General features: G+C 46.9%; 1 protein-coding gene across 5 annotated transcripts in view; it reads left to right on the top strand.

Annotated features, from left to right (window-relative positions):
* The window catches only part of LOC147100390 (uncharacterized), a 79,329-nt gene that overhangs the window by 42,492 nt on the left and 10,973 nt on the right, over window positions 1-25,864 (top strand). For 2 of the 5 annotated variants that reach the window (XM_085968053.1, XM_085968051.1), the window contains exons 2-3: window positions 9,804-9,896; window positions 13,512-13,811. In XM_085968053.1, coding sequence (XP_085824179.1) covers window positions 9,827-9,896; window positions 13,512-13,811 — 370 coding nt within the window. In that variant the 5' untranslated portion in view covers window positions 9,804-9,826. Of the gene's footprint in view, window positions 1-3,818; window positions 4,039-9,560; window positions 9,695-9,803; window positions 9,897-13,511; window positions 13,812-25,864 lie in introns of those variants that run through there. The other 3 variants (XM_085968050.1, XM_085968049.1, XM_085968052.1) reach the window with 3 other exon arrangements.

Genomic DNA, 25,864 nt, shown 5'->3' with positions numbered 1-25,864 from the left:
CTCTCCTTCCCCCTCTGACTTCTCAGTAAAGATTTCACGTTTTATGACATCCACCTTGGTGCCCTTAAACCTTTTTTTAAGTAATTGGTCAGAGGTTTAGAGGGGATTTGAGGAGAAATTTTTTCACCCAGAGGGTGGTGGGGGTCTGGAACTCACTGTCTGAAAGGGTGGTAGAGGCAGAAACCCTCATCACATTTAAAAAGTACTTGGATATGCACTTGAAGTGCCGTAACCTACAAGGCTACGGACCAAGTGCTGGAAAGTGGGATTAGGGTGGATAGCTCTTCTGGCCTCCTTCTGTGCTGTAAATCTTATGATTCTATGAAATCGGTGGGCTTCACGCATGCGAGCATATAGAGTGTGAGTGGCCTGGTCATCTGCAACCATATCTGGCTTGATCACCATGAACAATATTGCCTCCTTTTCTGAGGCCAAATCCTGTTGTTTTAGGATCACTCTGGATGGTAAAGGCAAACACTCCTTTACTCCTTTCAGCGCTCTCTATTCTTACCTCTGACACTGGTTTCAAAGAGCTTACAATTTTTTCTGTCATATAAGTTGAGGTTATTCACTTGGCTGCCCCAGGCTCCTCCTGCCCTGACCCCACCATGATTTGTAGCTCCTTTTCCCCCATCTCCACGCCAGCTCATTCAGACCTGTCTCCTCTGTGCAGTGACTCATCATCAACTCCCCAGTTCCTAACCACTCAAATACCTCTCCTCGGCCTAATGCTCACCTACATTATTAACCATTCCCTTTCCTGTATTTTCCCTTTTCCCTGCCTTTTCGCCTCACTCCTTAAAAAGCCCACCCTTGACTCCTCCACCGTCTTCAATCTCCTCTTCCTCCAAGAATCTCAAAACTATTGTTGTCACCGAACTCAAACCCACCTCTTTCACACATTCCTATTGAAATACCTTCAGTTGGGTTTCTGTACTGTATTGTTGCACATTACCATCCAGCTGACCCCTTAGTTATGAATAAAAAACTCAATTTTATTCTTATCTATAACAGCAGATTTAAAGAAAATCCCATAGATGTACAAATATCATGTTACTTAGGGCTAAATCATGTGCTAGGGTAGGTTATGAAAATCATTGGTTTTGTTTGTTGACACTGTGGTTTAATGAATTACTGCAAGTTCATCATTACTTGCAGTTGACTACAATCAAAAATATCCACTTAGTTTATAGGTAGCATAAACAAAAATGTTTCTCCACCCCCGTCCCACCCCCAGCCCTAGTAGCCAAGCCTAGATACCATGACACAAAAAGAAAATACTGCAGATGCTGGAAATCTGAAATACAAACAGAAAATGTTGGCGATACTCAGCATGTCAGGCAGCATCTGTGAAGAGAGAAACAGAATTAACATTTCAAGTCTGACGAAAGGTCACAGACCTGAAATGTTAACTCTGTTTCTCTCTTCACAGATGCTGCCTGAGCTGCTGAGTATCTCCAGCATTTTCTGATTTTATCCTAGATACCATGATATCGTATTTGACTCCAGTTGGGTAGATTGACACTTGTGAACCTGGATAGCTAAGTCGGGAGAGCGCAAGGATCTTGGGAGTCACATCCCTGTTCAAACATTTAATTTTAAAACAGCTGGCAAATTGTAGCTGTCCAGCAGAGCCAAAAACTGCAGGGAAGAGGAGGCCTGCAATGTGTTAGCATTATGTTAAATTTTGAGCATGCTCGGAAAAGGGCGCCCCCGATGGCTCAGTTGGTAAATGCGGCATGTAACTGAGCCATACAGGGCGGAAGGTTCCCAGGCTTGATCCACAGTCTGCTGAGTTAGCTGGTCTCGTCCAGGGTAGCACTGGGCATTCTCCAGTTAGCTTCTGCGATTGCAGCATTCGAGGAGAAAATCAGCCAGGGCTCCTGCTCCTGAATGTTATCCAGTGTGTGTGTGGACATAGGGTGAGAACAGGATTCAGTGGTTGAAGAGCCTGCTGAAACTTGCCATCTAGGTTGCAACTAGAACTGCTGCAATCAATGATTTGGAAGACATGGGGCAAATGCTATCAGACGTTAACACAGATCTGCACTATGCCTATTAATGACACGCTATATCTGAAACTGTACGCTTCGGAACCGATAGTCAATATGGTGCTGTTTCAGCACAGAACTCTTGAAAATGTGTACATTTTATGGACAAGCAAAACAAACTGTGCATGACTTATCTTCCCTGATGCGAGGTTTTGTACAAACATATAACGATCAGCCAGTTGTGTGTCATTGTCATTTATTGACATTCTGCAGAATATTATGCTTTTGGTTGCTCTGCCTGGGTTGTATACTATTGTAAACTTGTTGGCCTGGAGTTTCCTCCACATTTACACCCAGTTACATCTGTTACCTGGGCGCAAACCAATTGGGTGCCTTAAAAGAACGTGGATTTTGGGCGTAACTGAGTTGCGCTCATGACTGCAATACGCCCAAGTCGTCTCAAGCCTTTACGGCTGTCCGTCAAACCATCTGCCTGAATGAATCTTCGCCCACAGAATTGGCCACGCCACCAACTCTCAAATGCGAGTATCTTCCAATTTTACTTGTTTGGATGGTCTCTTCTCATTGTGACCAGATATTCAGGTGCAGGAAAGAAAGTAGTTCTTGTTCTTAATTGCAATTTTTGAGTGTTTGTTTATTTATCCTCTTCTTTTCAAATTGTCTGCAGCCTTTGACACGGTTGACCACTCCATCCTCCTCCAACGCCTCTCCACCATTGTCCTGCTGGGTGGGACTGCACTCGCCTGGATCCATTCTTAACTATCGAGTCGTAGCCAGAGACTCACCTGCAATGTCTCCTCCCGCTCCCACACCGTTACCTCTAGTGTCTCCCAAGGATCTATCCTTGGCCCCCTCCTATTTCTCATCTTCAGGCTGCCTCTCGATGACATCATCCGAAAAAAAAGCTCGCTGACCTACATTGGCTCCTGGTTAAGCAGCGCCTCAATTTTAAAATTCTCATCCTTGTTTTCAAATCCCTCCATGGCCTTGCCCCTCCCTATCTCTGTAATCTCCTCCAGCCCCAGAACCCACCGAGATATCTGCGCTCCTCTTATTCTGGCCTGTTGAGCATCCCTGATTTTAATCGCTCAACCATTGGCGGCCGTGCCTTCAGCTGCCTAGGCCCTAAGCTCTGGAATCCCCCCCCCCAAACCTCTCCGCCTCTCTACCTCTCTTTTCTCCTTTAAGACGCTCCTTAAAACCTACCGCTTTGAACAAGCTTATGGTTATCTGCCCTAATTTCTCCTTATGTTGCTCAGTGTCAAATTTTGTTTTATAACACTTCTGTGAAGTGCCTTGGGATGTTTTACTATGTTAAAGGCGCTATACAAATACAAGTTGTTGTTGTTGAGATCTGCCCTGAATACAGTTCAATAGATAAGTATAAGTCTCATTAAAAATTGAAAAGCTTCCCCGATTGCAGGTTCCTAAACATGCTGTGCCTGATGTTCATGAATGATTGTTAAATGCGTTGAAACTTAAATTTTCATACTTTAAGAAGAACTATGTGGTGTGGGTTCAGTGCTTTCCATGGGTTCTGATTGTTTATGCTGAATTATGCCCATTTTAAGTCTGTGCGTAATCTAATGAGATTGCGAGGATACTTGGGTGTAACTTGACATTGACAAACTGGGCGCAACATCGGGCACATTTTGGGTCGAACATTCGGGTTGCGCCCACAGGCAAAACTCCAGGCCATTGTATTTAACACTTCGGAGACTGCAACACAGTTTTTGCACCAAAGAAGAAATTTGTTAGGTCAAGGGATACTGTGGATTAAGAAACCATCCATCTTTCTTTCTGTAGATGTTCCTGATATCAACTGGAGCCCTCTGGTGAACTGACGGGAATGAGGCACGTCTCTTGGAAACAGAACGTCGGTCATGATCTGGACCAATGTGGCCCAATATAACTCAGGCTGGACCTCGTGCTGAATAATACTACTGGACTCCACACCACCTTTTCTATTTACATTGCCTGCCAATTTATTCCTGCCATAAAATCCAGTGTAAAATTGCTCCTGTGAGTAAGTAGCTTCCTTAGTACATCATTGTTTTGGTTAAACATCAGTACAAGTTTTATTTACAGCACATTTAAAAAAAAATAAGCATGGTGATGTGACTTGCATAAAAAATGCAGCAGTGTCTGGACAATACAGTCTCGGGAATCCCCCTCCCCCTTATTTAACTGCAAGGGAATAATCCTTCTTTGTAAATAGCTTTTCTTTTAAACAATGAAAAACAGTCTTCAACTAGGAGAACATTTTTGTTTTCTCCAGTTCTACCTTATAGGTTTGTTTTTTAGTTACTGAGTGACTATTAGTTTGTTGTACTTAAATTGAGAGAATTTTGTGCTACAAGTTGTCTGTCTTCTCGTGAACAGAATTGCCTGTTGATCAAATATTAAGTTTCTTCACTCTTTTGAACCTAAATTGGTGCTTTCTTCTCTGCTGAGCAGGACTAAGGATCCGGTTTCACACTCTCGTGCTTTGTTCTGCCCCCCATACCTTCAACCTCAACTGTACTTTTCACAGATTATGACTTAATGATCTTATATTCCTGAACATGATTAGGGATCCAGTAACCTTTCCTGAGCTTTTTTATCCCCACAGACTCGAACTCTTTGTCTCCCTGTACTAGCTGAAATGAAGAACCTTGTAATGTGCACATAGTTGCCTCAGGCCAGAATTGTTTACCTGAAAAGTTGCTCCTCCTACATCTGGTTTCTGGTGCCTTTGACGAGTTTTCCATTATCCATGTCCCTTTTTATGTAGTGTGTGTGTGTGTGTGTGTGTATTGTATGTATGTATGTATGTATATATATATATATATATATGGTTGAGTTCCAGGTCTGTACGGTTTCCCTTGTTGGTATTTGACTCGCGTCGTGAATTTCATCACTGGTGGCCATTGAACCAGCTGAGCACTTTTAAAATGTAATTTTGGATGTTTATAGGGTCCACACTCCCACCTGCCTCCAAACATTAAGGTGGCAGCAACTGCATTGTTCCCTTTCCCTAAAGAACAGATGGTGGGTGGAGAAAGCGCAGGAGATCCAGCAACTAGCCGACAACCATGACGTGTGTGGATTCTTTAGCGCAGTCAAGACCACCTACGGCCCAAGCACCCAAGGTCCTACCCCACTGTGGGCCAAGAATGGAGAGGTACTCATCAAGGGCAGAGAGGCAGTCAGTGCCCGCTGGAAGGAGCACTGTGAAGATCTCCTTAACCGAGACTCTTGTCTTCAATGCGAGTGTCCTCAACTCCATCCCGCAGCATGCTACCTGCCACCACCTCAGCACAACCCCAGCCCGTCATGAGTTTGAAAAGGCCATCTGACAACTGAAGAACAACAAGGCCTCAGGAGCAGACGGAATCCCCGCCAAGGCACTAAAGCATGGTGGAGAAGCACTATTGGCGCGAATACATGAACTCATTTCTCTTATCTGGAAGGAGGAGAGCATGCCAGGAGATTTCAGAGATGCCGTAATTGTGACCATCTTCAAGAAAGGTGACCAGTCCGATTGTGGTAATTCCAGAGGAGTTTCCCTGCTGTCTGCCACAGGGAAAGTCATCGCAAGAATCCTCCTCAATTGCCTTCTCCCAGTGGCTGAAAAGCTCCTCCCAGAGTCGCAATGCGGATTCCGCCCACTAAGGAGCACAATGGACATGATCTTCACCGCCCGTCAATTACAAGAAAAATGCAGGGAACAGCACCAACCGCTGTACAGGGCCTTCTTTGACCTCACAAAGGCCTTCGACACTGCCAACCATGAGGGATTATGGAGTGTCCGCCTCAAATTCAGCTGCCCTCAAAAGTTTTGTCACCATCCTCCGCCTGCTTCACGATGACATGCAAGCCATGATCCTGACCAACGGATCCAGCTCAGACCCAATTCACATACGGACCGTGGTCAAGCAAGGCTGTGTCATCGCACCAACGCTCTTCTCGATCTTCCTTGCTGTAGTGCTCCATCTCACCCTCAGTAAGCTCCCTACTGGAGTGGAGCTAATCTACAGAACAAATGGGAATCTGTTCAATCTCCATTGCCTCCAGTCCAGATCCAAGGTCATCCCATCCTCTTGTCATTGAATTACAGTATGCAGAGGACGCTTGCATTTGTGCACACTCGGAGGTCGAAATCCAAACCATCGTCAGCACCTTCACTGAAGCGTATGAGAGCATGGGCTTTACACAAAACATCCGTAAGACAAAGGTTCTCTACCAACCGCTCAGACCAACATCCCCAGCATTGAAGCTCTGACCACGCGCGATCAGCTCTGATGGACAGGCCACATCGTCCGCTTGCCCGATACGAGACTCCCAAAACAAGTGCTTTACTCGGAGCTCTGACACGACAAGAGAGCCCCAGGTGGGCAGAGAAAATGCTTCAAGGACACCCTCAAATCCTCCTTGAAAAAGTGCAACAACCCCACCGACACCTGGGAATCCCTAGCCCAAGACCGCACAAAGTGGAGGAGAAGCATCCGGGAAGGCGCTGAACACCTCGAGTCTCTTCGCCAGGAGCGAGCGGAATGAAGCACAAACAGCAGAAGGAGCGGACGTCAACCCAAGAACCCCATCCACCTGCCCCTTCAACCACCGTCTGCCCCACCTTTGACAGAGACTGTAGGTCCTGCATTGGACTTATCAGTCACCTGAGAACTCATTTTTAATGTGGAAGCAAGTCATCCTCGGTTCCGAGGAACTGCCTAAGAAGAAGGAAGGGTTCTCTTAGTCCCTGGGCAAAGTGTGAAGCTCAGCTAGTAGAATGATTCTGGCCTGTCTGTTGTCCATTGAGCTTTGCAGGTACCCAAGTATATGGGGCCTGAATGTGCGGTTGGAGGCTTCCCGTGGGCGGATGCCTCTGACCGCCAAAAAACCTACAAACTTACCTTCTGCCTCGGGATCCACGGAGACTCGCGCTCCTGGGCCTCTATGTGTAGACATGAGTAGAGGCCCACGTATCCCAGGAGCGCAGGTGGTTCGCAAGCGCCCCTGTGATCACGTGGGCCAGGCCAACAAGTGACAGAAGGGGGATCCCCATTCATTCTTATCGGGATTCTGTATGTACGGAATTCCCATACGTATAAATGGGAATACCTCTCAAAAAGTTACCTCTACACTTCAAATAAATAAATAAATCACATATTTAAAATTAATTAGAATGGCATTTAATTAAATATTTAAAAGAAAAATTGAATTTAAAAAAATATATATTTACATGTTTTAAAGGGGCTAAAATAAACTTCCCTTATTTCACAGGTTTTTAAATGGTATAAGTTATTGATAACATTTAATTTTTCTGTTTTTTAAAACTCTTACACTGGTAAAAGCAGGCCTTACGACTAATTTTACCAGGCGTAAGAATTTCACGGGCATTCGCTGGGCAGAACTCTCTGCCCGTGGATGCCCTTTTCCCGGGGATGCGGATCATCAGTTCTGGATTTTAGCGCATGCGCAGCACATGCTTACCTGTACTCGGTAGCCAGTTATGGACTTTATTGTACTACCACTGCTCTGTTAATGTGCGCCCAGCTCTAAATGATCGAATTAGCAAAGATCAAAACGGTAGATTTTGAGGAGGCTTTTAAAGGTGGGCAGAGGGGTAGCAAAGCGGAAGGGTTTAGGGAGACGGTTCCAGAATGTGCAGACAAGATGTCTGAAGGCAGCGCCAGCAAAACTGGAATGAAAGGAGGTGGGATAGAAGAGGGCTAGAGTCAGTAGGACAGAAAGAAACCTCTAACACGCGGAGGAGATTGGAGATAATTTTAGGGTTAAACCTGATATTCCTGAGAGATGAATTCCAAACTTGGGTTCAGTCGGATGAAGTAGGTGTAATTCTGGTGAGATGCTTCTACGCACAACTGAATGAAGTTCCCTGGTGGAGGAGGCACTTGGGATGATGCTAATGATGCACACCAACTCCTTTTTAGACATGAGAAAATAATTGTGTTTCCCTCAGGTCCTGCCGAATTTAACCAGCAATTTTTGTCTCTATTTCCCAGCCGCAGCCAGCTGGCTGGCTGTTGGGCGGGTAGGCCTTCAGCACTGGGCCGCAGCCAGGGAGCGGAGAAGAGGGAGGGAGGGATCAGAAAGGCTGGGGGGTGGGGGGGGGAGGATTGGAGGTCAGAGCGGTGATCAGGGGTCAGGTGAAGATCGGAGTCTGGAGTAGAGGGGAGATCGGAGGCCAGGTTCGGGGGAAGATCGGGGTCTGGACTAGAGATCCGGGGTTGGGGGAAGATTGGAGGCCAGAGGGGAGATCAGAAGGGTCGGAGGATGGGGGAGATGGGAAGGGTCGGGGGTTGTCTGATCGCGGGGCGAGTGGGTGAAACAGATATACTGGATCCAACGGGTAAATGGAAAGAATCTTACCTCCTGGATCTAGCAGTCCTCGCCTCCCTTTAGCTGTTGGGTTTCAGCTGGCCAGAGTTAAATTTAAAATGGTTGTTAATTCTGAGGCATGCAGCCTCATTATAATATTTAAATGACCAACCCGCCTCCATTAAAACCGGAAGTGGGCGAGTCGTGTTTCAGATTTTTAACATTTTTATATCCCACCCAATCCAAACCCACTCATTTTTGGAGGTTAATACTCCTCCCAATGTATTTATATAGCACCTTGAAATGGCACCTTGGCAGCCTTGAAATGCTTTAGACATTTTAATATAATCCTAACATAAACTTAAAATTATTTTCTCCTTCATTGTAGATCTTTACCATGGACCCACTTTTAGAATAGTGAAAACTCGTTTCCATTCACAGACCTACTACAAGGGTGAAAAGAGGTTGCTCTGATTGAATGTTGCAAGTGCAAAAATAATGCACTTTTGCACAACTACCTTGATTTTTTAAATTGCACCATCCCCAAGCTGATCATTTTTAACTTGCTATTCTTCTTTGCTCTAATTTGATGCAACTATAGAAGCCATGTCCTGTATTCCATATTAATAAGGCTATGTCTTATTAGGAGTGTTGCTAACTTTAGTCAAGAAATCAGAAATTGGCCTGGATTTTGGATTAATAATAATAGTGAGGCTGTCAGTGCTCACCATTATTATGGAGTAAATTGGACAGCAACCTCCAGAGTGTGCACATGTGCAGTTAAACGTGTAAATCTGGAAGTTGCGGTCCGAGTAACCCTGCTCCTCCACAGGCTGCGCTATAACAGAACCTCGCCGATAGATTCAGCATTGAAAGACGTGCAACAGCGTGAAGTTGGGGCACTTACCCACTAGCTACCCACTAAATACACCAGCAAAAGTTAGGGCTGGTGCTTTCGATGTAAGTGAATTTTTAACAACGTTATGATTACTGCCAAACAACCTCTCTGCCCCAGAAAATTTAATTTTGTAAGTACGGAGTATCATTCCTTCAGAACTTAATTAGATTTTTAAAAAAGTTTTTCTGTCTGTCTGTCTCTTTTATTTCTCTCTCTCTCAATCCATCTTTCTTTCCCAATATTTATTTTGCTTTTTGTACATGATTTAAATCTAATTTAAACTTCCTGCTTTATACTTCTTGGTTTGGACTCTGCATGTCTCAGTGAGGATTCATCAATATGCTCACAGATGTCATAGATCCCCTGTAGCGGGCTCGCACAGGATCAGACACCGGATTAGAGAAAGTCAGCGCTCTAAAGCCAGAGAAAACTTTGTGGGCAGCTGTCAGCGAGGTGAATGGTGAGCGCCGTTCCTTCACTGCTAACGGCAAAATCCGGGCTATTGTGTTAAAAAATATAGGATGGAAATCTAAAACTGTTCATCATTTAAATATGCCCTTACTTTACAGCTTTAACCACCTGATCTGCAGCCATGGTTACAATTGCTGGCATCATCTGCACCGTGATTTGCTCAACATTTGTACTGAAAGAAAATGCTGCGAGTAAGTATTGAAATGATGCAACTGAATGTCAGCTGTGGCTCAGTGGATAGCGCTCTCACCTCTGAGCCAGACGGTTGTGGGTTCAAATCCCACTCCCGAGCACAAAATTCTAAGCTGTACCCTCAGTACTGAGGGAGTGCTGCACTGGTGGAGGTGCCGTCTTTCAGATAAGGTGTTAAACCAAGGCCCTCTCGGGTGGATGTAAAAGATCTCATGGCACTAATTTGAAGAAGAGCAGGTTATCCCTGGTGTACTGGTCATTATTTATCCCTCAATCAACATACCAAAAACAGATTATCTGGTCATTATCGAACTTGCTGTGCGCAATTGGCTGCTGCGTTTCATACATTACAACAGTGACAACACTCAAAAGTTGGCTGTAAAGCGCTTTGGGACGTCCTGAGGTTGTGAACGGTGCTGTATAATTGTAAGTCTTTTTCTGTTTCAATCAAGATGCTTAGGAACAGTGACTGAAAAGAACAATTAATTGGCTTTGAGGTGTTTTGGGATGCCCTGAGGAGGTCAAAGCTGTTCTATAAATGCAAGAAATTTTCAGTAACATTCTTTTAAAAACCCTTTTGCACCTGTTGTGGTTGCAGTGCAGCCAGTACAAAGGCAAAGGGGCAGGACTACATCCTCACGCCCATTTCACGCAGTTTATCTGACATCAATGAGCTGTCACATTAGCTACTTCACTCCCAAAATATATAGCAGTGTCGGTGCAAGCCAGATTTTTTTTTAGTGTTCTGAAAATGATCTTGTGCATCAGTTGAATTCAGGGCAGAATTGGTTTTCTCTTCCCTTTATTTGTTCTTAATTTCCAAGAATTGTATGTAGGATAACTATCATTAATTGCTTGGTTTAGTGCAAGTGATTAAATCCAGCAAAAGGTATAATTTGCTGATCTTTAAATGTTTAGTATTCTTGACTGTTTGATACTTCTTACTAATGGAGGACGTTTGTGATGAAAACAAAATGAATTCTTCTTTGGGGAATAGCTAACTTTAAAAAGGCATCTTGAACTTTTTTCGGGGGAGGTTTACAAGGGATGCTTTTATTAAGTTTGGTGGGCTCCAGCAAGTTTTAAAGAATCGCTGAGAAGCAGGAAGCTACTCAGCTTCAAAATTCACAGGCCTTTCTAAAGAATGAGAATTGGATTCAACTTATTACCATTGGTTCATTTATTCGATTTGCAATTTGATAAAGTCAGATGGAAGTTAAGAATATTGGAAAATGTTTAAACATAATCTCACTGAATTGAGGAAATGCAATCTTTTGTGATTTTTTTTGAAGTCCATATTACACTTGGCTAAGTGAGGGAAGATGCTACTGGGGAATGGATCATTTCCAATTTTGGATTTCAAGTAATCACAAGTCAGTTTGTAGCATCGTTCAATGCAGAGTGAAGCCCCAACAAAGTGACTCAGCCCCAAACTCAGAGAGCGCTAGCTATTGTATTGTGGGCTGTTTCCAAGCGTGCCCAGCAAAGAGGAGGGGAGGGGAGGGGAGGAGAGGGGGGGAGGAAATAGCCGAAGCTGCACCTTGAGATATCAGGTCAGGCCGGGGCTGGGCAGGTACCAGTCCCAGCTGATTCGTGCATTAGGCCAAGGTCAGACAGAGTCACTGGGTGGGGATTGCAGGGGGGGGGATTGGGGGAGAGGAAGAGAGGGGGGGATTGGGGGAGAGGAAGAGGGGAGGGGAGGAGCTAGAATGGGTGCCCAGGAGCTCAGCGTCACAATTATTGCTGAATTTTAAGATGAAATGAAATAAAAATTAAAATGTAGGTGACCTGAGTGGGACTATTTGCTAATATATTAAGAGAAAACTTGAAGTTTTAAATGCAGCCAATTCTGGCGGAGGCTGCCTAGAGGTCCCGAATGTAAAAACATGACATAGTATTTGATTTTGCAGGTGAGAAGGGATGCAGGAGGCTGAAAGACTGCAAAATTTAAAAAAATTACGTGTTTTAAAAAAAAGTTGAAATACATGTATGTTCCCTGAAGTAAAACCAAGATGGCTGACAGTCTCTGACAATTTCCAGAAACCTAGGGAACTAGAGCTTGTGATGTTCCATCTGGGAACTTTGGGACATTGGGCCATTGGGACGTCCTGAGGTCATGAAAGGCGCTGTATAAATGCAAGTCTTTCTTTTCTTTCTAATGATGTAAGTGTGCAGCAGGTGTGACGGCTAGGAGCTTCTAAATTAGTAATGGGAAATCCATTAGCAGTGAGGCAAAACAAGAATTGGGCTGAGGAACTAAGTTCATTAGGGGGATGTTAAATTACCTTTTTAGAGAGTGTGAGAGTGTTATTGTAGAGAGAGCCTCCCAACTGGTTTACCTGTTATGGTATTAAAAGTAGGGAGAATATATTTTCCCTCAGTTGTAATTTGTTCCTCACATAAATGTGTAATTTGGGTAAATCTATGGCCTAGAAATTCACTGGCCTTCGCGCCGCTTTTGAGGCGCTAGAGGGCCTAGCGCCGAAGTTATGGCCAGTTTAGAAATTGACAGGGGCCCTAAATCGGCGTTAGGCCGGTAGCGCTGCGCCGGCACCGATGACGTCATCGGTGTGCGCAGCGTCCCGGTTGCCATGGTAACCCGCCCGAACTCAGAAATTGAGTTGCGGCCGCCTCGCCCGTGGCAGCCGCAAGCAACGTTCTGGCAGAGGTGCCTTACAGAACTTTGCGCCGGCGCATTAAAGGCCCCGCGGCGGCCGGCCGCTTTCCCGCCGGCCGTCTGGCCGCAGCTCCCTCCCCGGACTTCCCCCCCCCCCCCCCCCCCCCCCCCCCGCCCCGGAACAGAAGCAAGCCCGGCACTTGTCCGAGGTGCCGGGCTCATTTTTAAAAAGATTATCGCGGGCCGTGGCCGGGTGCAGGCAGCTCCTCCTTAACGGAAGGAGGAGGCCTGCACTTCCCGAGCCTGCCGCACCGCAGCGGGCGCCGCAGCGCCGGAATAGCGCCACAATGCGGCGCGTGGCGCCAGTTTTGAGGCGCTGAGACCCCTCAGTAGCGCCGGCAGCCGTTTGGGCGCGGCGCTACTGAATTTTTGGCGCGCGCAGGGGGACTTAGCGCCGGCACTAACTTCCGGCGCTAAAGCCCTCGCTGCGCCAAAACCGAATTTCTAGGCCTATGTGTTTTAGTATTTCAGTAATTTTATGATATAAGCATAAGCCCACGACTTGCTATCACCTACATTATTTAAATGTTGTTCGCTGTCTGCTAAAATCAGGTCTGATAATGTAATTGTAATTGTCCCGGATTGGCAACCTAAAGGTCATGAGTTCAAATCCCATTATGTCAAGTCATGAAATTGAATTGAATAAATTTGGTCATTTGTGGCTGGTCACCCATGCTGAACATGAGTCACCCTAGTCACTCGTGTTCAGCACCTTCTGTGAGTCTTCTAGGTTGGCCCAGGTTTTAAAGTGTATCATTCCAAACCTATCTGATGACTTCCCTAATGTAACATACCCTGTGAGTAGTAATAACTGAAGAAAAGTGAAATTCTGATGCCCTGAGTTTTGCACATAACTTGGTAAAATCAAGACAACCTGAATGAAGTGATATTGTTTTCAAATACTGAATATGCTCTTTATCCATTTTTTTTAAAACAGCGAGTCATCATAATGAACAGATTGCTACATCTGGCGAACAGGGGGTGCTGACGTGTGTCGCCCCTTTCACGGCTGATGATGAGGAAACTATTGTGTACTGGAAAAATAACTCTGCAGTTATTTGCTATGTAAAACACAACATTGCAACCAAATGTGATGGATTGCAGCATCATTCAGCTGAAGGAAAAATGACTTTAACTATCCCAGAATTAAGTTTATCGGATACTGGAAAATATACCTGCAGCATCTTCACTAAAAAGAATACCCATGAATGCAACATTGATCTGGTTGTAAAAGTTGGTAAGTTATTTTTTCATAAATATTTGGTGATAGTTTAAGGTTTATATTTCAGGAGGTGTTAGCCCGTTAGAAATCAGGGGTGTTCAAAATGTATATGGTTTTGCGGATAAAACTGTGACATGGGTAATGCTATATTTACATGATTGTATTTGAACGAGAGACAGAGGGTAGGATTTTCATTGGGCCGTGGAGGCGGGATTGGAGGTGTGTGGGGGGTTAAAATCTCGAAATCGGGGGGCACGAACCCATCCAATAATAATAATTCAACTTTATTGTCATTGCACAAGTACATGAACAACGAAATGTGATCTTGCAAGCTCCCATGACTGGGAGAAGCAAAGCCGCTGCGTCGATGCGCGCCGCCATTCCATTTCCACCATTCCTCCTGTCCAACAATCTTCAGCCCACCGCCTGGGCCTGCTCACCAGCCGCTCCTCCCGTGACCTTCTCACCAGCCGCCCCTCCTCGGGGCTCCTTCCGTGACCTTCTGCACCTGGTCTTCCCTGATGGTCACCCCTCCAGGTACTAACCAGGCCTGGCTCTGCTTAGCTTCCAAGCCTTGACCAGTGACCCTGTCCCGCCCCCAACCCGCCTCCATGCCAGTTTCAAAGGAGATGGATACCTGACCTGTGCTGGGAGCCACCTCCCCGAGGTGGGAAGGGGATTAGTGCCAATTAACTGCCTGTTAACAGGTAGTTAACAGGCAGTTTTTAGCCTAATCCCTTTTTATTGCTGAAGTGTGGGATTCCCGACGGCTCCAAACCACGCCAAGTTAGCGAGGCGGACCGTCAGGCTGAAGGGCTTGGAGGGTTTGAGATGTCCAGTGTTCAGGTGAGTGATGGGTGCATGAGTTCAGAGGTAAGTGTGTTTGGTGTGTGTAAAGTGTTTAAAGAAGTTTTACTTACATTTACTTACTTTTACAACCTTCCTTCCTTCAGTTCTCGGGAGTCCCTCATCTCACCGGCACAGAAAGCAGAATGGCCGTGAGCTGTCAAAAGTTGCAGCATTCAGCTTTCTGTTCTGGAGAGATCGCTAAATCAGCCTGAGAGGAAGGAATTAACTTGGAGTACAGATTGTCAGTGTTTGACAGCTTCAAACAACTGTCAAACGCTGATATTTCACCTGTCAAAAGCTTTTGACAGATCAAATGTCAATCTGCGATGTCACCTGTTGCCGGGTGGCCCTTAATTGGCCTGCTGAGCCCGCTGGGTAGGCTCAACAAGGTCAATCAAGTGAAAATCACGTGGGTTGGCCACAACTCGATGGAGGCGGGACTACAACCCCGAAAGTTGTAGTCCCGCCTCCTCAAACAAAATCCAGCCCAGAAAGTCTCTCAGACGAGTCTTAGAATAATTAGCTAGATGCATAGAATCTGGCTATGTTTTGGTTCCCTGCGGATGTTATAGCATTCTGCAGTGTGACAGTCATAAATAATCTTGTTTTCAAGTTAGGATTTCAACCTTGTTTATGTTTCTCTAATTTTACCAACCAAGGCCTAACATTCTATTTCTTCCATTACTGCTAATAACCATATTATAATGCTAAGTTAGGATTTTGACTTTGTTTAACAAAACTGCTTTAAAATTCATAAGTTAACCAGTGTATGAGAATAGAATAGAAGATATCTTTGGGAATTTAATGATTCATTCCATGGTACAATAGTCTGATAATGAAATAGTTTTGCATAGCTAAAGCTGCATGAACAGCATGAACAGAAATAACTGATAACAAGCTGTTACGAACATCTGATGGCAAAGAATGGCATGTCCCACTTCAAACTAGGGAGGATACAGACAAGAGAGATAAGACACGAATTCCAAAGGAACAGCCATCAGAAAGATTAAGCAAGAAGACAAATTGAATGAGGTAATGAGACCCCTTTTGGGGAGAGCATTCATCCAAGACCCAAGACAAAGAACTTCAGCTGTCATTGGGTGATGAGGTTTTAGAGGAACCTCTATAGATTAAATGGTCTTGTCAATAACTTGGCCTCAGGCCCACCCCTAAAAAGAGAATAAAAGTGACACCCCAAGGGCTTGCCCACACAGACAGTGGCGGGGAGAGCCAAAGAGAAGTTGGGCTGGGCGAACTCTCTCTTTTGAGAGTGATCCCATGCTCACCATCGAAGGCCCTAGAGAGAGAGAGAGGCCGAAAGCCAGAGAACTGTTCACGCCCGTCAGCCGTCTGTCCGATTGGGACCGGTACCTGCAGCTTGTCACGGTCATATGCTTTTGCAGTATTACTAGTGTGTTATATTTTGTCTTAATTCTGATTAAACATAATGGGGGAGAAATTGGGTGAGTAGCGCCACCTGTTAGCGCCTAAAGAGGCAGTCAGTGGCTGTAGCGCCACTGGCTGCGTCTCCCGCGATATTCAGTAGGGGCGCTAATGGTGGCGTTAGGCTTTTGCGCTGCGCCGCCACCGATGACATCATCGGTGTGCGCAGCACCCCATTCGTGCCCCGTTCGCGATATTTGGTAGCGAACGGCGCAGTTGCGCCGTTCGCTACCCGCGCCCGGTTCACGGGGCCTTACTGTGCCGGCAGCGGCGCAAGTTAAGGTGGAGGTGCGGGACGGCCGCTTTTTCGGCGGCCGCCTGCCAGCACCTCCGTCCCCGGCCTCCTAACCCCCCCCCCCCGCCCCCGCGGCATTGCCGGCTGTTTCCCGAGAGCCCGGCACTTCTCCTTGGTGCCGGGCTCATTTGCCGGCACTCGCGAGCGGGGATCGCGCTGTTGCAGGCACCTCCCCCTTAACAGTGGGAGGAAGGCCTGCAGTACCGCAGCGTGCCGTGCCGCAGCGTGTGGCGCTGCGGCACGTTGCGCTGCGATAATCAGTTTCAGCGCCCTAAGAGGGACGCGGAGCGCCTCGAGCCTCGCCCCGTGTCCCTCGAGCGGCACTGAAACTGAATTTCTGGCGATCGGTATTACTCCGATCGCTGCGCTAAATCCTGCGCTCAGGCGACTTTTGCGCCACTTGGGCGCCCCAACCCAATTCCTAGGCCAATATACCCACCATATTGGTTTGCAGTCAATCCTGATTATTTGAAAGACTAGAAATAAGCTACTAATTGGCCAAAATCTCTACACCGTGTGGTGGCTTAATTCAAACCAGGTCTCCAATAAGTGGGTTAGTGAATATTGGGCAAGTGTCCTGGGATGCTAAAGTAGTTAATAGATTTGGCGACTTTCAAATAACCTCGTTCTAGGATCTTTCTGACTGACTTGGATTGTGACTTTTTAATATTTGGCAAACATTTTCTTTTGGTGAATGAAAATTCATCCCTTTACTTATCGTCTGGAGATTGACTTATGATGGGATCCAGTTGCACAAGTCAGGTACTGCACTGTATTTACCCATTGAAATGCTGGGAGAGTCTCAAACAAGGAAACTACTAATTCTTTTTAGCCAGACAGCAGCTGTTGGTACTGATTCTGGAATTCTCATATACGCCTCCTCTAGACCGTCTTATGTAAATGTACATATGATACCTCCTAAACCAGAGCATGTGGAATAAGAGAAGGCCATTTCAATCAACCAAGCATATTCCTTCCATGAATTGTATAAATCTCCTCTTTCTTGGATTATACTGACCGTTTTCATCTGCTGCGCAAAGGGTCTGCAAATTCATCCCTGCACGTACCCTCACCCCACTGGTAAATTGAGCAGAACTAGAGAATGGTAGTTTAGATCCTACAATTAGCATTTATAGTCCACTGTTCTCTTGGAATGACATTCCTGAACTGCCTGTTTTTCAGAAACCTTCCATTATGCTCCATGTAGCATTTGACCATTGATGTTTGGACTTTTTTATTATGACTCAGTCCCATTTTCCAATTGGTGTTCAACAGATTCCCTTCTGAGAAATTTAAACTGGAACTTCCTGCTGCATCTGAGAGCCTGCTCCACGTATCTACTATTGAGAACTCTATACTGGTGTCCTTAGTTCTTTGCTCGCAGTCTAAGTTAAATAATTTGCATTATCCACTCCCCTCACGGTTTATTTATTATTTGAACTTGAATCATGTCTGCTCTGAATCTTCTTTTCTGCAGTGCAGATCACTTCAGTTTTATAAATCTCTCCTCATAATGTTGGAGCCTTAATATTGGCTGCGATTTAGCCGACCGGGGCGGCTGGGTTTGGTGTCGCGGTCCCAGCCCGCTGCCTGCTCCATCCTGCACTCTCCGAGTGATTTTACATTAATAGGGTTTGTTAACCCCGCCCTGTGAGGTTCCTGGCCAATTAAACGGAAGCGGATCTGATGACGTCACTTGGTGATGCATCATCAGCCGGTTTCCTTAAAGGGGCCATGTCCACATTCATTTTGACAGTTGTCCTGTCAGTATTCTACAGCATTGAGGTGCTGCAAACACTGACAAGCACTGCACAGAGGTGGACGGTTGCACCCAGGCTCACGCATGACCCCCTCCATATGCTTATGGAGGGAGTCACAGCCGCAGGGAGATTCTCTTCCCTTCCAATGGGCGGAAGAGACCTCCCCAGGAGAGCAACGCAGCCTGGTTGCACATTGCACAGGAGGACACAAGCAGGGATGTCGTCAGGAGTACCTGGCTGCAGTGGTGCAAACCTGTCAATGATGTCAGTAGATCACGAAACGTTACTGCAAAGCCACACTCAACCTCATCCTGCTGTGCCACTCATCACATCCCCATCACTCTGCCTTCTCTACCCTACTCCTGCACATCCTTACTCACACCAACTTACCTTGCACCTCCACCTCCACCTTGCACCTCTCTATCTACATTATCACATCCCCATCTCACTAGCCACCTCTCATGCTCACCCTCATCCTAGCCCAATCATACCAACTAACAACACACACGGGTAGGCACTTGGGTGTTTTATGCAATGTTCATGTAAATTTTCTGTTAATCTGTTGTCAAACATTGAAATCTTTATTTTCAACACTTTGCCGTATTGGGCAGATCTGTGCCAATATATCCTTCCTGAGGTGCGGTGTCCAAAACTGAATGCTGTACTCCACATGGAGCCTGATCAAGGCTCTGCACAACTGAAACATCACTTCCTCACTTTTGAATTCCAATCCCTTGAAATAAACGCTGACATTCCATTTGCCTTTTTGTACCTGAGCACTACACTAGCTCTTCGTGATTTTTGAACATGGACACCTAAATCCCTTTGCTCCTCCACAGCTCATAGGGGAAGAAATTCGGTATCGCCCCGTTTGGGGTGCAATTATCGGCCGAGCGCATAGTTTATCGCCTCCGACTGCAAACTTGGCTTCCATCGCCCCTGGAGGTGATTGGAGCGCTAAATCAGGCGCTAAACATCTCTTTTAAGGCGCTACCGCCGAGGAGCGAGGCGCTACCTCAGCGCGCTGGTGAAGCTCATGTGATGTCAGTCAGCAATTGAACACAGACACACTGGCGTGGCCATTCCTTAAAGGGGAGGGTTGATCTTGCTCTCCATCCACAGCCTGCTCATTGCAGCCTTGAATCTCGGCCTGGAGAGACCTGTACATCAATTCTGCTGGAAAGAACAATGGAGAGGCCCAGGGAAAGAGCTCAGAGTGCAGCCCCCATAGTCTCTTCTAAATCGATGCAAGGAAGGTCAAATCAAAATGAGCCTGCAACACACTGCTCAGTACCCAAAACTCATTCATACAGCGTTGAATCTCTCCAGAAGTCTCTCTCTCTCTCTCTCTCTTTCTCTCTCTCGCTCAGAATGTGTGGTGCAAAAATGTCGCCGACAAAAAAAGGCAGGAAGCGGTCGCCTTTAAATAGCGCTCCCCTGTCCCTTCCCGACTGCAAAACGTTCCCCTCAACCTGTCATTGCTAGTGGCAGGCACTAAGGCAGGGGGCGCCACTCAATATCTGGTCCGTTGCGCTACCGAGACGTTGCACGCTGGACTGACATCATGATCTGCGGGCACAGGAGAGCGTGGCAATAGTGTTTAGCGCTGCCGCAAATTGTCTGGTCAATTTCACGAGCGGCGCAAACATCGCCGCGCCTGGGCGCTAGTTGCTTTGCACCCCATTAGCGCCCTAAGGGAGGCATAAAGCAACCAAATTTTTCGCCCTTAGTCTCACCATTAAGAAAATAGTCCAATTTGTCTTTCTTTAATCGACATGGACGACCTCACAATTCCTTCCATCGAATTCCATCTGCCATAACTTTGCCCACTCACTTAGTCTGCCTGTGTCAAATTGTAGCTTCCTGCTCCCATCGACACAACGTACTGTGCCTCCTAACTTAGTTTGATCTGCAGACTTGGATATAGAACTCTCTCTTCCTTTATATAATTTAATGACTTGAATAATGAAAAGCTGAGGTCCCAGTACAGATCCCAGGGGAACACCACTTGTCACATCCCACCGATCAGAGAACATTCCCTTTATTCCTGCGTTGTCTCCTACAACCCAACCAGTTATCAACCCATGTCACAAGGTTACCTCCAAGTCCGGTGCTTTTATTTTTGCCAATAATCTCTTGTGCAGAACCTTATCAAATGACTTCTGGAAGGGCATATAGACAACATCCATAAACATTCCCCTAACCACCACACTAGTGGCCTCCTCAAAAACTTCACTAGATTGATCAGACGTGGGCTGCCCTTCACAACTCCATACTGACTCTCTTTGATCAGCTCATAATTGTCCAAGTGAGGGAAGTTTATTCTTTCTTCTCGATATTCAAAAGCTAATGTATCTATATATATAAATCGGTACTTCTGTCATTCTGTCTTTCTGTCTTTCTGTCTATCTGTCTTTCTGTCTTTCTGTCTTTCTGTCTATCTGTCTATCTGTCTGTCATCGCGTGTGCGTTGCGGGTATGCACTCGAAAGTTACAGGGCGTACCTACGCGCGCGTTACCTCCAAAGAAAGCTTACGCTTCCGAGACGGTTTTAAGCGTATTTACGTTTCGGCCGGGCTAAAATTGCGCCCGCGGTATCCCAAAAACCTTCAACATTCCGCTCATTAGCATCTCATTATCCGCTCATTAGCGACAGAGTGACCGACAGAGTGACCTCGAGCTTGACCAATCGTATGCCGGGTTGCTGGCGTGTGCCGCCGGGCCAATCGGTGCGTGTGTGGCCGGGCTTTATCGTTCTGAACCGAGGTGAGTCGCCGCCATCTTGATTCCAAACTTTTCCTTTCTTTTTCCCGCTTTCTACGTCTTAAAAAAAAAACGTTGCTTTTAAAACACATATTGTTTTTTAAAAAAATGATTTAGAAAGTAATTAACTTATCTAATCTCATTAATTTTCCTACCTTTCCCCGTTTTTCCAGGTAGGCCTAGAAGCCTCGGCGTCTCCTCCGCACCCACGCCCGAGCTAGGCACCTCCCGGCCCCACTCGAAGGCTGGAGGGCCAGCCTCAGCCCAGCGCCGCTAGGGTGCGCGCGCAGCAGGAGCTGAGACCCGCTGTCTCTCTCTGGCTGGCCGGGGGGCGGGGCTTGCTGAGCGTCCAGCGTTACCCTGGCAACCGGGCCCGCCGGACGTCTCACGCAGCCGCAATCGGCGGTCTTCACCTCGGGGGGTCGGGGGGGGGGCCGCGACCCTCGGGCGGGGGGGTGGGGGGCCGCGCGCGCAGCAGGAGTAGCTGAGACGCGGCGTCTCTCTCTCTGGCTTGGTCAGCGTCACGGTTACCCTGGCAACCGGGCCCGCCGGCCGACAGTCTCAGCTCCTGCTGCGCGCGCAATCGGCGGTCTTCACCTCGGGGGGGGGGCCACCTCCCCCCTTCCCCCCCTGCCCTCCCTTCCCCCTCCTCCCTACCTTCCTCCCCCCCGCCCTCCCCCCCCCTTCCTCCCCCCTCCCCGCCCTCCCCGCCCTCCCCCTCCCCACCCTCCCCCTCCCTCCCTCCCCCTCCCCCTCCCCCCTCCTCCGTCCCCCCCTCCCTCCCTCCCGCCCTCTCCCTCCCTCCCCCTCCTCCCTCCCCCTCCCCCCTCCTCCGTCCCCCCCCTCCCTCCCTCCCCCCTCCTCCCTCCCGCCCTCCCTTCCCCTCCCCCTTCCCCTCCCCCCCTTCCCCGCCCCTCTTTCCCCTCCTCCTCCCCCCCTTCCCCTCCCCCTCCCCCCCTCCCCTCCCTTTCTTCCCCCCAGTCGCTCTCTCTCTTCCCCCCAGTCGCTCTCTCTCTTCCCCCCAGTCGCGCTCTCTCTTCCCCCCAGTCGCTCTCTCTCTTCCCCCCAGTCGCTCTCTCTTCACCCCAGTCGCTCTCTCTCTCTCTTCCAACAACAACATTCCCTCGAAAAAGCCTCGGCACCGCCGGGCACTTCAGCTAGTGGAATATAAAATGGTATTTTGCTGTTCATGCCATACAAATGTAAATATCAATCTATCTGATGTCTAGCTATAGTTTGTAGGAAGAGGCTTTTGAACTTGTGTGATGTCAGCACACTGATGGGGCAGCACGGTGGCATAGTGGTTAGCACTGTTGCCTCACAGCGCCAGGGACCCGGGTTCGAATCCGGCCTCGGGCGACTGTCTGTGTGGAGTTTGCACATTCTCCCCGTGTTTGCGTGGGTTTCCTCCGGGTGCTCCGGTTTCCTCCCACAGTCCAAAGATGTGCGGGTTAGGTTGACTGGCTATGATAAATTGACCCTTAGTGTTAGGGGGATTAAATACGTGGGGTTACGGGGATAGGGTGGGATATGTGTTGGTGTAGGGGTTACGGGGATCGGGTGGGATATGTGTCAGTGCAGGCTCGATGGGCCGAAATGGCCTCTATCTGCACTGTGGGGTTTCTGTGATTTCTGTGATTTCTGTGATTGCTCAAATGCTCCAATCAAAAACCATGTTGCATTCTTAAAAAGAAATAGGACCAACCAATCAAAAAGGGCTATCTGTAACAGAACATTTGCTACTTTAGCCATCACGGGTGAGGGGGAGGGACTGCCATGTGAATATAGTGCTTTTAGCACAGTGAAAAATCCCAAGGTGCTTTATAAAAGGCGGAATAGGGGAGGTGGGCGGAGAACAGGCAGCAAGAGTTGGAAAAGTTACAGGAGGTGATATGACTTGGTTGAAGAGTGGCTTTGAGGAGGCTATTGAATTTGGAGAGAGATGTTGCAAGGTGGAGGGGTTTGGGGAGAGAGTGCCAGAGTGCAGGACTGAGGTAGTTGAAGGTTAAATAAGCCAGGGTTGGAGGAGTGGAGATTGCAGACTAGACTTGGGGCAAGACAAGCTTTGAGAGAGTCACTAGTGAAAGATTATTTGCATTGGTTGGTTTAACAGTAACAATGAAGCATAAATTTAGCATTGTACTCAAAAATATAAAGGTGACCATGATATTTTTTCACACAAAGATTATTAGGATATGGAATGCATTACTGAAAGTATATGTTAAAGTCGAGTCAATTGTGCCATTTAAGGGGAATCAGGTAAGCACTGAAAAAACAAAAATATGAATGGGGGCTAGAATAGGTAGATTTGTCATTAATGCTGTCTATACTGAAGTTTTTATGATTCTAGTACTCATGGTATACTTCAAGTGCAGTCAGAAAACTCCAAACTGCCGCTTAAATTGTCTTTAACCACATGGATTCTAACTTCTTTGTTCCTCAGAAAATTGAAGTCCTGTGGTCCTCGAAGGGTAAAATGTGACTAATAGAGCTTTATTTTACATCAGGATGTCTCACATGAAACTCAGCAATTTCTTCATATGCAAGTCATCTGATGTTCATGTGCACCTGTATGACTAATTATTCCATATTAGTATTTCTATTTATAGTTTATTTCCATGATGTGCTTTGTGCCAGAAGTTAGCTCCTTAAGCAGATATAAAGAGGCCAGTTCCCACTATGGTTTATCCCCTCCCCACATGCCCAGTTAAAAACAGTTTGAGGTAGTCCTTGCACCTCAGCAGTGTTTAAAGCAGAAACCATCAATCCAACATGGATATTTTTTTTCTTTCAGATTTCAGTGTGCAAATCCCTCATTTTGTTTTAAACTTCTGACACCTCCAGCACCAAGTTTGACAGTTGCAAATAAGCTTCTAAAATGAAAACTGAAAATAATGAAAATGCTCAGCAGGTCAGGCAGCATATCTGGAGTGAGAAACAAAGTTAACGTTTCAGGTTGATGACCTTTCATCAGAACTGGAAAAAGACTGGTTTTAAGCAAGTACAGAGTTAGAGAAAGGGGAGAGGGGGATGAAAGAACAGAAGGGAAAGTCTGCAATCAGGTGGAAGGCAGGAGCGATGAAATGACAAAAGGGATGGTGCAAGGCAAAAGGGGACGGTAATGGGACAAGTAAAGAAACAAAAGATGGGTCTAGAGGAGGTGTATTTGAGAATTCCAGAATCACTGCCAACAGCTGCTGTCTGGAAAAAATGGGAGCAGTAGTTATGATCTGAAATTGTTGAACTCAGTGATGAGTCTGGAAGGCTGTAAAAGGCCTAATGGAAAGATGAGGTGCTGTTCCTCAAGCTTCCATTGAGTTCATTAGAACAGTGTAGGAGGCCAAGGACAGAGAGGTCAGAGTTGGAGTGGGATGGACAATTAAAATGACATGTGACCGGAAGCTCAGGGTCACGCTTGTGGACTGAAAGGAGATCTGCATTTCACTCAAGCTGCATTTGGTCCCCCCCACCACCCCCACTGTAGAGCAGACCGCATCGGGAGCAGCAAATACAGTACTCATTTGAAAGAAGTGAAAGTAAATTGGTGCTTCACCTGGAAGGAGTGTTTGGGGCCCTGGGCGGTGGGAAGGGAGGAGGTAAAAGGGCAGGTGTTGCATCTCCAGCGCTTGCACGGGTAGGTGCCGTGGGAAGGGGAGGGGGTGTTGGGGGTGATTGAAGCGTGGGCCAGGGTGTCGCGGAGGGAATGGTCCCTTTGGAATGCTGAAAGAGAGGAAGATGTGTGTGGTGGTAGCATCACGCTGGAGGTGGCGGAGGATGATGCATTGAATGTGGAGGCTGGTGGGGTGGAAGGTGTTAGATCCGTGATTCTGAGAGTATGATGTTTTTAAATAACTACACGGATGCTGTAACTTAACAATCAACAGGTGTTTACTGGAGTAGGGTAGTCTCAAGACTGGGCGTACAGAGGCATGCTCCAGGCTTATATACAGGTGTGGTCACTGCCGGTACTACAGTATACAGGAGCTGTAAAAGTAGTTCTCTCTTAAAGGTACATACACTACAATTCCTCCCCTTTTAGATTAGCACTACCCATAATATTCAAATAACAATTAACACTTTAACATGCACATTAAACAAAAATAGTCCATTTATAGATTCAGTCTTTGGGGCGGCTTCCTGATCCTTTCTGGATAGCGCCTTTCCTGAGGTTCTTGTTCTTGGTGCGGAGGCGATTCTGGCCCCTTTTCGTCGGTTAGTTCATCAGTTTCCACTGCTACTGGTTCTGAGGTAGATGCTACCGGTATGTCGGGTTCATCCCCAGGTACTCGAGACATGGGGTTGACTCGTTCCTGTGACGCTAAGATCTGATCGACGTGGCTTCTCACAATGTTCTCCCCAACATCCACTGTGTACATTAATGGCCCCTGCCTTGTGCATATCGTTCTGGGTTGCCATTTCTCTGTTCGGTAGTCACGGGCCAAGACTGGTTGTCCTACATTGAAGCTCCTTGTCGGCTTCTCATTGATGTGCTGGAATTGTTTATCCTCAACATTTCTTCGCACATTTGGTCTGAGCAAATCCAGACGAGATCTCAACCTTCGGTTAAAGAACATCATGGCCGGGGTCTGGTTGGTAACTGCATGTGTCGCATTTCTGTAGGCTAATAGGAAATTGTCCACCTTATGCTGCAGTGGAATTTCATCATCGCACATGGCCTTTATCGCCTTTTTAAAGGTTTGTACGAACCTCTCAGCCAATCCATTTGTGGCTGGATGATACGGGGCAGATGTGTAATGCCTTACCCCATTCCTTCTCATAAATTTCCGAAACTCTTCGGACACAAACTGTGGTCCATTATCAGAGCAAATCTGCTCAGGCAAGCCGTTCCTGGCAAATATGGTCCGTAGGACTGCAGTCGTTTTCTCTGTAGTGGTTGAGGACATTTTTATCACCTCAGGCCATTTCGAGTGAGCATCCACTGCTATTAAGAACATTGA

This window comes from Somniosus microcephalus, chromosome 26 (assembly GCF_052327205.1).
Source record: "Somniosus microcephalus isolate GS21.2 chromosome 26, FLI_Smic_1.0, whole genome shotgun sequence".
In the NCBI taxonomy this organism is placed as follows: Eukaryota; Metazoa; Chordata; class Chondrichthyes; order Squaliformes; family Somniosidae; genus Somniosus; species Somniosus microcephalus.
This window is presented reverse-complemented; position numbering and strand designations above follow the sequence as displayed.